Source organism: Salvelinus namaycush, chromosome 12, assembly GCF_016432855.1.
Source record: "Salvelinus namaycush isolate Seneca chromosome 12, SaNama_1.0, whole genome shotgun sequence".
Taxonomy (NCBI): domain Eukaryota; kingdom Metazoa; phylum Chordata; class Actinopteri; order Salmoniformes; family Salmonidae; genus Salvelinus; species Salvelinus namaycush.
In genome coordinates this window covers 5921732-5938723 of record NC_052318.1, presented here as the reverse complement: position 1 = coordinate 5938723, position 16992 = coordinate 5921732, and the positions used below count along the sequence as shown (strand labels likewise).

At 43.0% G+C, this 16992-nt stretch overlaps 1 protein-coding gene across 1 annotated transcript; it reads left to right on the top strand.

Annotated features, from left to right (window-relative positions):
• The first annotated feature begins 153 nt into the window (after positions 1-153).
• On the top strand, positions 154-14956 carry LOC120056429 (C-terminal-binding protein 2-like). Its single transcript, XM_039004587.1, has 10 exons — positions 154-271; positions 1038-1209; positions 8821-8975; positions 11706-11850; positions 11985-12191; positions 12722-12936; positions 13172-13302; positions 13441-13568; positions 13789-13909; positions 14048-14956. The coding sequence occupies exons 2-10, from the start codon at positions 1152-1154 to the stop codon at positions 14235-14237; spliced, it is 1350 nt and encodes a 449-aa protein (XP_038860515.1). The 5' UTR covers positions 154-271; positions 1038-1151; the 3' UTR covers positions 14238-14956.
• Positions 14957-16992: the final 2036 nt, after the last annotated feature.

Below are 16992 nucleotides of genomic sequence, written 5' to 3'. Positions count from 1 at the left end.
AAACCTCATCAAGCTCAAATGTGGTCCCTGAGAAATCGGGGTCGGATGGTCAGTGTGTAGCCTGGTCTGCAATACCCCCTGTGTTACGTGAAGGCGCCACACTCCACTAACCGTGGTTTATCAAGACTTCTCATTATTTTGTGACACCGACTCGTCCGTCACCTGACTCATCTGAACAAACTGTTTGGATTCATGACGATCCGTTAAGTGGGAAGACGTAAACTCATATTGACCCCCACAAGACCAAGATTAACAGAACCTGCAGTACTTGGTAATGAACCAATAACCTTAGCTAGCTACTTAGTAGTGCTGTGATCTGATCCAACAGCTAACGTTACTGCTCCGTGGTCGTCTTCTTGGTATTCTCTTGAAGCAAAAATAGTTTTACGCCGCCTAAACGTGTGTTGATTTGCTTGTAAATTACCATCAGTGGCGCTAGCTAGTAGTATTAACTAGCTACAGTAGCTGTGTTAGCTTTGTAAAACAGGCCTATTTTCGTGCAACTCTGTATCACGTTTGCGGGATTTTAAAAAAGCTAACTAGCTAGCCATGTTAGCCACACGAATATTGGCTACCGACTTTGAATTAGTAGGCTAGTTACTTTTTTTTTTTTTTAGCTAACTAGCAACATTTAGCCAGCTAGCTAGTTAACTACTGTGTAAATTGCGTGGGTATTTAGCTAGCTAGCTATAAACTGGTGCTTCAAATGAATTGTTTTTTTTATTTCCTAACTAACGTTAACTAAGAAGCCAGTGCAGTGTGAAAGTTAGGAAAAGAAACGAACGTTAGCTAGCTAGCTCGATAATCGGCTGTGGCGCAAGCTACAGTATTGGCTCTGGCCAGCTGTACTAGCCATTCAAAGTGATGCTAGCTAGCGTTAGCTAAAATAGCTAGATAAAAATATGTAATTCCAAATCAACAACTTTATTATCCATACAACTAGTCATGTGGTTACACATTTAGGCATGGTAGCTAGGAAACGTTTAGTAGCTAAGCCAGTCATGTAGATATTAAAACGCTGTTAATTTTATTTACAGGTTTTCACCGGGGCATATAATTGTTCCCTGGGAGGTGTTTGACTCTGACATTTGCCTTGTGTGGCTCAGCTTTGGTCTGATTTGTTTGTGCTTTGGCTGGAGTGAAGAACGCCGATGGCTCTCATGGATAAGCATAAAGTCAAGCGACAGAGGCTTGACCGAATTTGTGAAGGTCAGTATTAACATACTTTTCCCCAATTATCATGTTAGAGACTGACAATGCACGTGTACAAACTTTTGTAGTTAACAGCTGGCTATCTAAGGATTCTTGGACATTTTCATATTTTCTCCAATGTAGAATGGGAAATGACTAACATTGGCCCGATGGACCGTAGACATACATAGGTGATGGACACCATACATTTGTGCTTGACCTCATTATGTCAGACAGTGCCATATAGCGCCATACGACCAAAGATATTTATAACTAATCCCCTTCTGTCCCTGATACAACTATGGCTGACCCTGTAAAACAACACATTTCATTGCAACTACCCAGTGTATGTGACAATAACACTTCAAAATGTTATACTCCTGTCTAATCTGTGTTGGGAAGGGTTGTCAAATAACGGAGTCAATGACAGATCTAATTCCATAAACAGCAAAAGAGGGAGGGTGCCTGTGGACCTACTTACTTCCTGTTGCCTTTGTCAAGTCATTACTGGCAGTTTAGATTACATTGATACTTGTATACTTGTATGTTTTCCTTGCATCACACACCTGCTTCTAGGACAGTCACACACTGATGAACCACTTACTTGCACCATTGGCTTGAGTTTGGCTCATGCCACTGTCAAACCTTGTGCCTCCATCCCTTCATAATAATAATACGAATAATAATTTATTAAACTTCTATAATGTAGTTGTTATTTCTACGGTTAATGTGCTACCTACAGAGTTTCTGCTGATACACCAGTCACTTAAGGGCGCTCACATATGCAGTCAAAATACTGCCGTATTAACACCATGTTATTAATTTCTATGGCTATCCGTTGGTGCCAGTGTTCTCTCGCCGCTGGATAGGTAGAGTGCAAATGGGCATTTAAAAAAATATATATTACCATGTAACTGAACAGAGCTCTCTACTTTCAGTGGTGGAACTGTCAGGAATGTGATTTCTGAAAGGCACATTTGTTCCAGTTGCACTTATATACACGCTTGAAGTCATTTGAGTTACCTAGATATAATAAAAGAATAACCATTTGCTCTGTGCTTTGTCCAGTGCCCAGAGGATGCTGGCAGGTAAAGAACTGTGGATTAGGATTTTTAGAATTTTCCCATTTGACTTAATTGAGCTCTCGGTTTATAATTGCGGAACTGGTTGTGATATCAATGTGAATGGCTATTCAGCTCTTCCTGACAGTGATTTGACTGCAAATGTGTAGTGGATGGCTAAACTTGTATTGCGCAGCTCATCTTTCTGAGATTGAAATACAGTTTTTTATTTAATTAGGCAAGTCAGTTAAGAACAATTTCTTATTTTCAATGACTGCCTAGTGGGTTAACTTTGTTCAGGGGCAGAACGACAGATTTTTACCTTGTCAGCTCGGGGATTCGATCTTGCAACCTTTCGGTTACTAGTCCAACGCTCTAACCACTACGGTACCTGCCGCCCCACTGTACTGGTATTGATGATGAATGCATTTGTTTGGTTGTGACATGTGTTCGAACCCCAGGTCTGCTGTGGCAGGGATACAGTCTCTGTTACAGTGGTGCAGGTGACTGCTGAGTTTGCTGCGGAGGTCCCACTATAGCCTCATCTTCCATAATGAGCATCCACTGGAATAATATCCACAGAAATATTTTTTGGGATACTAGGATTTTTATTTGACAGGGATGATTGTAATCCTGTACTCGTGTTTATTTTAAATGTATAAAAATCATTCAAGGGTTTTAATTAGCTATGTTTTAAAATAATTTTTTCCCACAATAGCTTTTTGCTTTTTATGCACCATTTTTAATATGAATCTAGTATCAAGTAGTAGCCTATACAGTCAGTTCCTTAGCTACTGTTGACCAGTCAAATCAATGTTGCACGTAGTGGCCTTTTGATCATTTTACAATTTCATGAATTTGTTATATTAGTGAATTAGTACGTGCTTTCTGAATTTAATCTTCTAAAAATATTTTATTTGAATAGACTGGCCATAATCATTTACATTTTCGTTGTTTTTCCAGCGAGCAATGCACCACACTGGCTCACATTTCTCTTTAAAAAACAACATGGAAATTGCCTCTACTGCACACTACCCAACCTAGCCTCTCAATGCTAATAAGCTTAGTTTTGGTTGGCTATGGCTGAATTGTTCCTCACTCTGATTGGAGCAAGGGGTAGGTTGAAGGAGGAGAGAGTTTGCCTGGGATTGTGCCAAGCGAAAGCATTCTGACAGTAACTGTAAGTGGAGAAGGAGAAGAAGAAAGGCTGGTCAACTGCAGCATGCAAGGTTAGGATGATGAATGTCTTCTCTTTTGTTTTCCTACAGCGCGATAGCGAGAGGGAAGGAAGGAAGGAGAGGAGGAGTAGGCGGGGTTAGATCGATAGGACAGAGGAGTACAAATCTGCTATTTTGTTTTTTATTATTTAAATAGGTGATTCGCCATCCCGGTGCATTTTTGTCCTTGGTCTTTTATAGTATTGTGTGTGTGAGTGCTCTGGAGCCTGTGTGGCAGGGGGCAGGGTGGGGTACTGCAGCATTATCCCCCACCCCTCCCTGCGAGCTCGCTTACTTACACCCACAGAGTGGCAGGCGGACGGGGGAGAATGAATGAGCGCTGAATGAATAGCATTGTGTGCATGGCCCTGCTGCTGGTCGGACCAGGCTTTCTACTCACACACACACACACACACACACACGGTCACACAGTCACATGGTCATACACTCTGCCAGACCATATGGTGCATGTGTGTAGCCAGCTCCGCTCTCTTTCCCTGTCGAATGTGCCTTTCTTGTCCTTCCTTAGGTTAATTTGAATTCGTGTCTTCGTCTTTTTGTCCAGAAAGAAGTAGGTCATTTTTGTAGGTTTGTTGAACACTCCTTTTTGCTATGCAGTGTGTTTTCTAATTCTGTTCCAATCCCCTGTGAATATTTGTCAGGCTAGCTCCTCATTACTGCTATGTTTTTCATGTTCTGGATCAGATTAGAATGAGCCAAAAAGCAATTTCTTTGTCCATAACTTGTCTTTAAAAAAAAAAAGATGAATGAAGGAATCTTTTAGGCGACAGAGCACTAAGCTGTACTATATGTGTGTGTATATAGATATATATCTATCTATCAAAGGAAGCTATTGACAGTCACAATGAGTTGTGTGGTCTGTGTGTGTGTAGTGCTGTTGCTTTGAGGCTTGAATTCTCATGTTCATCTCTTTTATTAAGTGCCATCAATGTCTCTAGGCTGCTCTATGATTATCCTTAGCTCTGAAGAAATCTTAGGTCCACAAGGCCCCTTGTGTGCCTTTTTTTTTTTTTTTTTTTTTTTTATAATTGTGAGGGTCATGTGACACTTGCTTTAGTTGGTACACTTGCTACACTTTGTATTGTCCGGTTGGGCTACTGTCCATTCACTGTTGCCCAATTTTTTGGTTGTTGGTGTCACTGTCAATACAACACATCATTAAGATTGAAAAAGTCCACACACACATCAATGTGTTAATTGCTAAACGCATGTAATCTCTCATAGTTCTTGGGGGAGGGTAAACTAACTTGTTTATTTAGGGGGGCTAAGGTAATGTTATCTCTTATGAATGAGCTTGTTCGTTTAGGCTATTTGTGTTTTCAGCCGTCACTACTTGGGACTCTGGCATCAAGATTTTAGAATTGCACTATTGGAGTGGGTTGGCATTCTCTGCCCTTCAAGTAATAATACTGCCCTTCAAGTAATAATACTGCCCTTCAAGTAATAATACTGCCCTTCAAGTAATAATAATTTGATGGGTGCTTGTATTTGTGCTGTTTCACACATGCAATAGTACAAGTGGCTCAGCGGTCTAAGGCACTGCATCTCAGTGCTAGAGGTGTCACTACAGACCCTGGTTTGATTTCAGGCTGAGCTTATGGTGAACTTGCAAAGTCTACTCAGACTGGGCTCTTGGTTATAACAGGCGATGAAATTATACAATTTATCAACATCGCTAGCTCCTCATACGAAAAAAGATTGCAGTTAGAGTGCAGTATAACTTCAGTATGGTGCAAATACTGCATCCAAAATAATAAAATACATTTTTTCTGCAGTTACAAAATATTTCAGGTTTGAAAGGTTCCGCTCCAATGTAACAAATGTGAACATCTAAGGCTCCCGAGTGGCGCAGTGGTCTAAGGCACTGCATCTCAGTGCTAGAGACGTCACTACAGACTCTGGTTCGATCCCGGGCTGTATTCACAACCGGCCGTGATCAGGAGTCCCATAAGGTGGGGCACAATTGGCCTAGGGTCGTCCGGGTTAGGGGAGGGTTTGGCTGGGGTAGGCCATTGTAAAAAATAAGAATTTGTTCTTAACTGACTTGCCTAGTTAAATCAATAAAATAAACAACAAAAGAGTCATCAGGTTCTCGCCATCACGGCAAAATATATATATTTAAAAAAAAAAACTGATGCAAGGTATAGATGCGGATGAAGAGAACCAGGTGAGGGCTGATTACAACTTCCACACGTGCTATGGGCATGAAAGTGAAGTGGATATCATTGAACCTGCTCATACAAGAGACTAGTGGCTGTTGCTTGGATTCAACTACATTCGTAAACAGAACTGACTTTATAAAAATGTAATAATAGGCACCAGCAGGTTCTTTAGATTGGTAGGGCTGAACAATTAGGTAGTATCATATTAAATGGTACTACAGGTATACTAAAATGTTATAAGTATCATGACGTTTTTGTACCATGGTACTGGTATACCTGTGCAACACTACTATGTTTTTGCCTCTGCTTAGCTCTATTCAGTTTCTTTTTATCCTAAAAAACTATCTAGCCCTTGCCGATGACAAGCATACCCATAACATGATGCAGCCACCACCATGCTTGATACTCAGTCATGTGTTGTTGGATTTGCCCCAAACATAACACTTTGTATTCAGGACATTGAAGTTAATTTCTTTGCCACATTTTTTCAGTTGTGCCTAATTGCAAACAAAATGCTTGTTTTGGAATATGTTTTATTCTGTACATGCTTCCTTTTCTCTCTGTCATTTAGGTTAGTATTGTGTACAATGTTGTTGATCTCTGTTTTCTCCTATCACAGCCATTAAACTCTGTAACTGTTTTAAAGTCACCATTGGCCACATGGTGAAATCCATGATCGGTTTCCTTCCTCTCCGGTGACTGAGTTAGGAAGGAGGCCTGTATCTTTGTAGTGACTGAGTATATTGATACACCATCCAAAGTGTAATTTAATAACTTCACCATGCCCAAAGGGATATTCTACATGAGCTTTAAAAAATATAAACATCTACCAATAGGTGCCCTTCTTTGTGAGGCATTGGGAAAACCTCCCTGATCTTTGTTTGAAATTCACTGCTCGAATGAGGGACCGAACAATTATCTGTATATGTGGGGTATAGAGATGAGGTAGTCATTCAAAAATAACGTTAAACACTATTGTTGCACACAGTGAGTCTATGCAAGTTATGTGATTTGATAAGCAATTTTTACTCCTGAACTTATTTAGTCTTGCCATAACAAGGGGGTTGAATACTTATTTCAACTTTTCATTTTAAATTAATTTGTAAAAAAAATAATCTAAAAACATAATTCCACATTGACATTATGGGGTATTGTGACTTAATCTCAATGTAATTCAGGCTGTAACAAGGGGTGTGAATACTTTCTGAAGGCACTGTATCAATATCACATACATACTGCATTGACAACTGTTAATGCAGTATCTATCTCCCAGCTATGAGCCATATCTATCTTTGCTAATTTAGGTTTCTAATTGATGTTTATTTGAGATGTGTGCGCTTTGTGGTGATAGGGCAGACTGTGTATTGTTGCAGAAGGGCAGACTGTGTATTGTTGCAGAAGGGCAGACTGTGTATTGTTGCAGAAGGGCAGACTGTGTATTGTTGCAGAAGGGCAGACTGTGTATTGTTGCAGAAGGGCAGACTGTGTATTGTTGCAGAAGGGCAGACTGTGTATTGTTGCAGAAGGGCAGACTGTGTATTGTTGCAGAAGGGCAGGGGAAATTAAGGTTATAATAACTCAAAAGAAGCCTGTGCCTCCAACCCCACCCTTCTGCTGGAGGAGTCTGCCCTGTTGTGGGGGCTGGAGGAGTCTGCCCTGTTGTGGGGGCTGGAGGAGTCTGCCCTGTTGTGGGGGCTGGAGGAGTCTGCCCTGTTGTGGGGGCTGGAGGAGTCTGCCCTGTTGTGGGGGCTGGAGGAGTCTGCCCTGTTGTGGGGGCTGGAGGAGTCTGCCCTGTTGTGGGGGCTGGAGGAGTCTGCCCTGTTGTGGGGGCTGGAGGAGTCTGCCCTGTTGTGGGGGCTGGAGGAGTCTGCCCTGTTGTGGGGGCTGGAGGAGTCTGCCCTGTTGTGGGGGCTGGAGGAGTCTGCCCTGTTGTGGGGGCTGGAGGAGTCTGCCCTGTTGTGGGGGCTGGAGGAGTCTGCCCTGTTGGTTGGGGGCTGGAGGAGTCTGCCCTGTTGGTTGGGGTTGTATTTGTATTTATTATGGATCCCCATTTAGTTCCTGACAAAGCAGCAGCTACTCTTCCTGGGGTCCAGCAAAATTTAAGGCAGTTTATACAATTTTAAAAACATTACAATACATTCACAGATTTCACCACACATTGTGTGCCCTCAGGACCCTACTCCACCACTACCACATCTACAGTACTATATCCATGTGTGCGTATGTTATCGTGTTTGTGTTACTTCACAGTCCCCACTGTTGTTACTTGATGTGGAAAGAGTTCCATGTAGTCATGGCTCTATGTAGTACTGTGGCTTCCCATTGTCTATTCTTGACTTGTGGACTGTGAAGAGACCTCTGGTGGTATGTCTTGTTGGGTATGCATGGGTGTTCAACATGTCAGTACCTCTCATAAATACAAGTAGTGATGAAGTCAATCTCTCCTCCACTTTGAGCCAGGAGAGATTGACATGCATATTATTGATATTAGCTCTCTGTGTACATTCAAGGGCCAGCCGTGTTGCCCTGTTCTGAGCCAATTGCAATTTTGCTAAGTCCCTGTTTGTGGCACCTGACCACACGACTGAACAGTAGTCCAGGGGGAGGGTTTGGCCGGGGTAGGCCGTCACGAGATTCCTCCAAAGGTCTCCCAGGACCAGTTGAAAAAAATTTATGGAAGTATATATGGAGGCTGTTTAGTGCCAAAAATAAAGGGTTAAATACATGTAAAAAAAAAAACACATGTTTCCTGTTCTTATCTCTGTTATAGGACAGACACATCAGAACAAACTTCCTTTATTTTTTTGGGTGGGGGGGACTGTTCTATGTAGTGAATCTGTTATTCAGTGTGCTTGTATAGGCTATTACCTTAGCCCACGAGTCTAAGCCCTGTCTAACTGTCTTTTAATAGGCTATTTGTAATATATTTTTTAATGGTTTTATTTTTTATACTGGAAGTTTGATATAAATGGAAATGTGTGACAGTTAGGCCATCTACATGATCACATAGGTCTAACTGTCATACAATTCAATCGGTTAGACCTACTACATGATCACATTGCTCTATCTGATTGATCCGTTAGAAAGGACACAAGTGATACACCCTGGATAAAGATCCAAAGAGTGTTTTATTTTTAAGTCTTGTCCGTTTTATGTTGATTTGTTTAGGCATTCGCCCCCCGATTTTGAATGGGCCGATGCACCCGCGCCCCCTAGTGGCACTGTTGGATGGTCGCGACTGCACCGTGGAGATGCCTGTCCTGAAGGACGTGGCCACGGTGGCCTTCTGTGATGCCCAGTCCACCCAGGAGATCCACGAGAAGGTACCCAACCTCTAACTATATGGTTCTCCTCTAAGTATCTGTCTGCACTTTTTAGCGAGGGAAATGTCTGCATCGTGAACACGTCTGCTATTTTTGTGGTGGGCTTTATTTCCAACTCGATAGAATTAGGGAAAGTCTCTGCTCTTTTATTGCAATGGTAGAATAAGGATATCGATTGAATAGCCTCTTCTGAACACTCACCAGTGATGGGGGGAAAAGATCGATACAGATACATACAGATACAGATATCGTATCGTTTTGACTATCGCAATATTATTTTTGCGCTAGTTGGCTGTACTTGCACCAACACTCCTGTATTTTTCCTTCTGTAGCTTGTTCTCCATGTTTTTAAACAGGGAGCCAATTTGTTTTAAGCACTTTATTTCCATGACTGATCAAAACTTGTTTTCTCATGTCTCTCTTGTCCCTCTGCAGCAGACATATAGTAAGTTTGGAACATAAAATCGCAATAAAATCACAGTATCGAATCACACTATACATATGGAATCGCGCACTATACATATGGAATCGCACACTATACGTATGGAATCGCGCACTATACGTATGGAATCGCGCACTATACGTATGGAATCGCGCACTATACGTATGGAATCGCGCACTATACGTATGGAATCGCGCACTATACGTATGGAATCGCGCACTATACGTATGGAATCGCGCACTGTACGTATGGAATCGCGCACTGTACGTATGGAATCGCGCACTGTACGTATGGAATCGCGCACTGTACGTATGGAATCGCGCACTGTACGTATGGAATCGCGCACTGTACGTATGGAATCGCGCACTGTACGTATGGAATCGCGCACTGTACGTATGGAATCGCGCACTATACGTATGGAATCGCGCACTATACGTATGGAATCGCGCACTATACGTATGGAATCGCGCACTTTACGTATGGAATCGCGCACTATACGTATGGAATCGCGCACTATACGTATGGAATCGCGCACTATACGTATGGAATCGCGCACTATACGTATGGAATCGCGCACTATACGTATGGAATCGCGCACTATACGTATGGAATCGCGCACTATACGTATGGAATCGCGCACTATACGTATGGAATCGCGCACTATACGTATGGAATCGCGCACTATACGTATGGAATCGCGCACTATACGTATGGAATCGCGCACTATACGTATGGAATCGCGCACTTTACGTATGGAATCGCGCACTATACGTATGGAATCGCGCACTATACGTATGGAATCGCGCACTACATATAGAATCGTGCACTACATAAGGAATCACTCTACATAAAGTTGAAGTTGGAAGTTTACATACACTTAGGTTGGTTTTTCAACCACTCCGCAAATTTCTTGTTAACAAACTATTGTTTTGGCAAGTCGGTTAGGACATCTACTTTGTGCATGACAGATTATTTCATTTATAATTCACTGTATCACAATTCCAGTGGGTCAGAAGTTTACATACACTAAGTTGACTGTGCCTTTAAACAGCTTTGAAAATTCAAGAAAATTATGTCATGGCTTCTGATAGGCTAATTGACAGCATTTGAGTCAATTGGAAGTGTACATGTGGATGTATTTCAAGTCCTACCTTCAAACTCAGTGCCTCTTTGCTTGACATCATGGGAAAATCAAAAGAAATCAGCCAAGACCTCAGAAAAAGAATTGTAGACCTCCACAAGTCTGGTTCATCCTTGGGAGAAATTTCCAAATGCCTGAAGATACCGCGTTCTTCTGTACAAACAATAGTACGCAAGTATAAACACCATGGGACCATGCAACCGTCATACCGCTCAGGAAGGAGACGCGTTCTGTCTTCTAGAGATGAACGTACTTTGTTGCGAAAAGTGCAAATCAATCCCAGAACAACAGCAAAGGACCTTGTGAAGATGCTGGAGGAAACAGGTACAAAATTATCTATATCCACAGTAAAATGAGTTCTATATCGACATAACCTGAAAGGCCACTCAGCAAGGAAGAAGCAACTTCTCCAAAACCACCCCCCCAAAAAAAGCTATATGGTTTGCAACTGCACATGGGGACAAAGATTGTACTTTTTGGAGAAATGTCCTCTGGTCTAATGAAACAAAAATAGAACTGTTTGGACATAATGACCATGGTTATGTTTGGAGGAAAAAGGGGGAGGCTTGCAAGCCGAAGAACACCATTCCATCCCTGAAGCACGGTGGTGGCAGCATCATGTTGTGAGGGTGCTTTGCTGCAGGAGGGACTGGTGCACTTCACAAAATAGATGGAGTCATGAGGGAGGAAAATTATGTGGATATATTGAAGCAACATCTCAAGACATCAGTCAGGAAGTTAAAGCTTGGTCGCTATTTGGGGCTTCCAAATGGACAATGACCCCAAGCACACTTCCAAACGTTTGACTCAAGTTAAACAATTTAAAGGCAATGCTACCAAATACTAATTGAGTGTATGTAAACTTCTGACCCACTGGGAATGTGATGAAAGAAATAAAAGCTGAAATAAATCATTCTCTCTACTATTATTCTGACATTTCACATTCTTAAAATAAAGTGGTGATCCTAACTGACCTAAGACGGGGCATTTTTACTAGGATTAAATGTCAGGAATTGTGAAAAACTGAGTTTAAATATATTTGGCTAAGGTGTATGTAAACTTCCAACTTCAACTGTATAGAATCGCGCACTCTACATATGGCAATTCCCAGCCCTACTACTCACCCATTCTCTCCCTGGTGCTTCAGGTGCTGAATGAAGCAGTGGGCGCCCTGATGTACCACACCATCACTCTCTCGCGGGATGACCTCGACAAGTTCAAGGGCCTGCGGATCATCGTGCGAATAGGTAGTGGCTTCGACAACGTGGACATCAAGGCCGCGGCTGAACTAGGTTGGCTACTGGATCATTACTTTGCTTCTCCTACCCCTCCAGTCGACCTATTACACCCCTCCAGTCGACCCATCCATCCACCTTAATATATATGAGAACTAACCACTGTCTCCTTTGTGCTCTGTCCCCCTCAGGTATAGCTGTGTGTAATGTGCCTGCCACGTCAGTGGAGGAGACAGCGGACACCTCCATGTGTCTGATCCTGAACCTTTACCGCCGCGTCACCTGGATGCACCAGGCTATGAGAGAGGGCACCAGGGCTTCCAGCGTGGAGCAGATCAGGGAGGTGGCCAGCGGAGCTGCCCGCATCCGGGGAGAGACGCTGGGCATCATTGGCCTGGGTGAGGAGGGAAATGGATCTTGTCTTAGCATGGGCTCTCTGCAAGTGTAGTCACAAAGGACGCGGTATATAGAAAACATTAAGGACACCTGCTCTTTCCATGACATAGACTGACCATGTGAATCCAGGTGAAGCTATGATCCCTTCTCGATGTCACTTGTTAAATCCACTTCAATCAGTGTAGATGAAGGGGAGGAGACAGGTTAAAGAAGGATTGAGACAACTGAGACATGGATTGTGTGTGTGTGCCATTCAGAGGGTGAATGGGCAAGACAAAAGATTTAAGTGCCTTTGAAAAGGGTATGGTAGTAGGTGCCAGGCGCACCGGTTTATTTCAAGAACTGCAACGCAACGCTGCTGAGTTTTTCACGCTCAACCGTTTTTATAGTAATTATTATGGGTGGCCTCACAGGTCATTTCAGTGTATATTTAATGCAAATCATTTTAGTTTTCTCAGAGTTAGTGAGCGGTTCCTCTCTCCGCTATTCCGTCCTCCAGTCTGAGCATACAGTGTCTGTGTTTGTTCCGCAGGGCGAGTGGGCCAGGCTGTAGCGCTGCGGGCCAAGGCCTTTGGCTTCAGTGTGATATTCTACGACCCCTACCTGCCAGACGGAGTGGAACGCTCTCTGGGCCTGCAGAGAATGGCCACCCTGCAGGACCTTCTCATCCATTCTGATTGTGTGTCACTGCACTGCAGTCTCAACGAGCACAACCATCACCTCATCAACGACTTCACCATTAAACAGGTATCACACACACACACACACACACACACACCCACAGGTGTGTACCACCCACAACACCCCCAATTATCAATGATTTCACTTTCACACTCCATGAACAAGTCACCCCTCATAACCTCGAGTCTTGAGTGTATCTCCGTTCTCCCCAATAATGAGATCATGTGTTTTGGTTATTGTTGTCTGCATGGCTTGCTTTGCGATATCTAACCCATTCCCTCTGACTGTGATCTCTGTGCAGATGCGCCAGGGGGCATTTTTGGTGAACACGGCACGAGGGGGCCTGGTGGATGAGAAGGCCCTGGCCCAGGCACTGAAAGAGGGAAGGATACGGGGTGCGGCCTTGGACGTACATGAGACAGAGCCCTTCAGGTCAGCTTCCTCCCAGCCTCCTCCTCCTCCAACTTATAGGCCAGCCATTTAAGACTTGAAAACAATAACTGTTTTAAAAGTTGTGATTCTCTGTATAAACTCCACCTTGTACACTCTTAAATCTGTTTATCTCTCCAGCTTCTCTCAGGGCCCACTGAAGGACGCTCCCAATCTGATTTGCACCCCCCACACATCCTGGTACAGTGAGCAGGCGTCCCTTGAAGCTCGGGAGGAGGCAGCTAGAGAAGTGCGCCGGGCCATCACAGGTATTCAGTTATGCAAGCCTCAGGGTGTATGACAGAATATTTATAGGCACAAATACACCAGGCGTGCAGAGTGAACAACCGTCTAGCCATGTGATACTTGGCACAGTAGTCTTTACCATTTTAGTGATATAGTTTGTATTACCGCACAAAGAACCTTTTCAAGAGTTGTCATTGATCATTTGATCAGTTAGCTTCACTGTTGTGATGGTTTTCCCGACAGGCCGCATCCCTGACAGTCTGAAGAACTGTGTGAACAAGGAGTATCTGATGGCAACACCCCAGTGGCCTGGTGTGGACCATGGGGCCGTGCACTCAGAACAGAACGGAGCTGCAGCTTACAGGTACGACTAGACTTAAGCACATGTAGGTAATATATAAATTACATTAAGACAACTCCAGGTTTCGATTTGAATCTGGCTTGTGTTCTATGTCCTTAGAAAGCTGTTGTAATTCTTTTGACTCCACCCGCTGAACGACAGGTTCCCTACTGGTCTAGTGGGAGTGACAGCAGGAGGTCTGACAGGGGCAGGTGCTGCAGTGGAGGGAATTGTTGCAGGAAACCTGGCTATGGCACATGGGATTGCCCCCATGTCCCGACCCCCCCACACCCCATCGCCGGGGCAACCCTCTAAAGCAGAAACAGACAGAGACATGCCAACGGACCAGTAGCCCTCCACCCCACCCCCCCAACTGTCCCCAATCCCCCTCTTGTCCACAACATTCCGTCGTCACCCTTCATGTTCATTCAAGCTTATAGACACTGGTATTGAGGTCCATTCTGACCTGGCTTTGGTCCCGTCCTACAGAACAGAATCCTTCAGGAGGGACAGAATCCTCGACTCTCTCCACACATCCTGTTTTCTCTCATCCAGAATGCAATAAGTGGATTACTCAAGGAATTTTTTTTCTCCCAGTTTGCTTTTAAACCCCTCTGTGTCTGACGTTCATGTGGCTCAGTGGTTTTGTAAATTAGTCCTTTGTGGAGACCTTTTCCAATATTTTTCCTGTGTTTTTGGCTTTTGTTATCTCTTTTGCTGTTTGACATGCTATAAAGTGAGGCATAAGTCTGGAACGGTATTGAAGATTTTTTTCCCCCCCACTACTATTTGTTCACAAACCTTACAAAGGATTTTCTAATGTCGGACTCTACATTTAGTCATCACAATAAAAGTGTGGCTGTGATTTTTTTTTAAACATTTTTTATTTTTTAGCTTTTTGACATAAATTGAATAATATCACATTATATGTCTCTGCTGATAAAACACAGAAATATGTACAGTATATTTCTGTGTCAAGACCACCACATATGGCCAAAAGTTTTGAGAATGATACAAATATTAATTTTCACAAAGTTTGCCGCTTCAGTGTCTTTAGATATTTTTGTCAGATGTTACTATGGAATACTGAAGTATAATTACAAGCATTTCAAAAGTGTAAAATGCTTTTATTGACAATTACATGAAGTTGATGCAAAGAGTCAATATTTTCAGTGTTGACACATTTTTTTCAAGACCTCTGCAATCCGCCCTGGCATGCTGTCAATTAACTTCTGGGCCACATCCTGGCTGATGGCAGCCCATTCTTGCATAATCAATGCTTGGAGTTTGTCAGAATTTGTGGGTTTTTGTTTGTCCACCTGCATCTTGAGGATTGACCACAAGTTCTCAATGAGATTATGGTCTGGGGAGTTTCCTGGCCACGGACCCAAAATATCGATATTTTGTTCCCCGAGCAACTTAGTTATCACTTTTGCCTTATGGCAAGGTGCTCCATCATGCTGGAAAAGGCATTGTTCGTCACCAAACTGTTCCTGGATGGTTGGGAGAAGTTGCTCTCGGAGGATGTGTTGGTCCCATTCTTTATTCATGGCTGTGTTCTTAGCCAAAATTGTGAGTGAACACACTCCCTTGGCTGAGAAGCAACCCCACACATGAATGGTCTCAGGATGCTTTACTGTTGGCATTACACAGGACTGATGGTAGCGCTCACCTTGTCTTCTCCGGACAAGCTTTTTTCCGGATGCCCCAAACAATCGGAAAGGGGATTCATCAGAGAAAATGACTTTACCCCAGTCCTCAGCAGTCCAATCCCTGTACCTTTTGCAGAATATCAGTCTGTCCCTGATGTTTTTCCTGGAGAGAAGTGGCTTCTTTGCTGCCCTTCTTGAGACCAGGCCATCCTCAAAGTCTTCGCCTCACTGTGCGTGCAGATGCACTCACACCTGCCTGCTGCAATTCCTGAGCAAGCTCTGTACTGGTAGTGCCCCGATCCCGCAGCTGAAGAAACTTTAGGAGACGGTCCTGGCGCTTGTTGGACTTTCTTGGGCGCCCTGAAGTTTTCTTCACAACACTTGAACCGCTCTCCTTGAAGTTCTTGATGATCTGATAAATGGTTGATTTGGGTGCAATCTTACTGGCAGCAATATCCTTGCCTGTGAAGCACTTATGTGCAAAGCAATGATGACGGCACGTGTTTCCTTGCAGGTAACCATGATTGACAGAGGAAGAACAATGATTCCAAGCACCACCCTCCTTTTGAAGCTTCCAGTCTATTATTTGAACTCAATCAGCATGACCGAGTGATCTCCAGCCTTATCCTCGTCAACACTCACACCTATGTTAACGAGAGAATCACTGACATGATGTCAGCTGATGGCAGGGCTGAAATGCAGTGGAAATGTTTTTGGGGGGGATTCAGTTCATTTGCATGGCAAAGCGGGACTTTGCAATTAATTGCAATTCATCTGATCACTCTTCATAACATTCTGGAGTATATGCAAATTGCCATCATACAAACTGAGGCAGCAGACTTTGTGAAAATTTATATTTGTGTCATTCTCAAAACTTTTGGCCACAACTGTACACTAGTTTGCTCTTATAACCTTTTTTTTCTTTTTTTTTCTTCTTTTGATTAAATGCGTAGATGTTCTGCACATTGTGGTTGCTAAGATTTGCTTGACGACGGTCTTCATACCTTCCTACTTCTTTTTTTATGTTACCTTTTGGATATGAATAGAACATGAAAACAATATTATCTTTGTCAAGTCCTCAAATTATCTATCCTCTTTAGGTACTCCGGTATCACCATTGTCCCCCCCAACAGTGTTTGCTGCCATTGACACTCATTTTAGGGTTTCATCTTGTGTTATTACTGCAGGCGTTGAAACTTATTTTACCCATATGGATTCCACAGTTGCTGTCAATCTCAAATAGACTACAATAATCAGTCTTCAAGGAATTTTTGTATGTCACTCTTAAAGGGAAATTTCAAAAATGTTCAACTTCATATTCATCTCCAGGGTTGGGGAGTAATAGATTACACGTAAGGGATTACAAAAAAAGAACATGTAAACTGTAATCCATTACCAGGAAAAATATTCTAATCAGATTAGATACTTTTTGAAGAACTAGATTACCTCGAGGAT

Excerpts from the sequence above, each read along its gene's own strand:
- LOC120056429 (XM_039004587.1), top strand. The coding sequence starts at position 1,152 with ATGGCTCTCATGGATAAGCATAAAGTCAAGCGACAGAGGCTTGACCGA. Across the intron at positions 1,210-8,820 it reads GCTTGACCGAATTTGTGAAG|GCATTCGCCCCCCGATTTTG; the intron begins GTCAGTATTAAC and ends TGATTTGTTTAG. Across the intron at positions 11,851-11,984 it reads CAAGGCCGCGGCTGAACTAG|GTATAGCTGTGTGTAATGTG; the intron begins GTTGGCTACTGG and ends TGTCCCCCTCAG.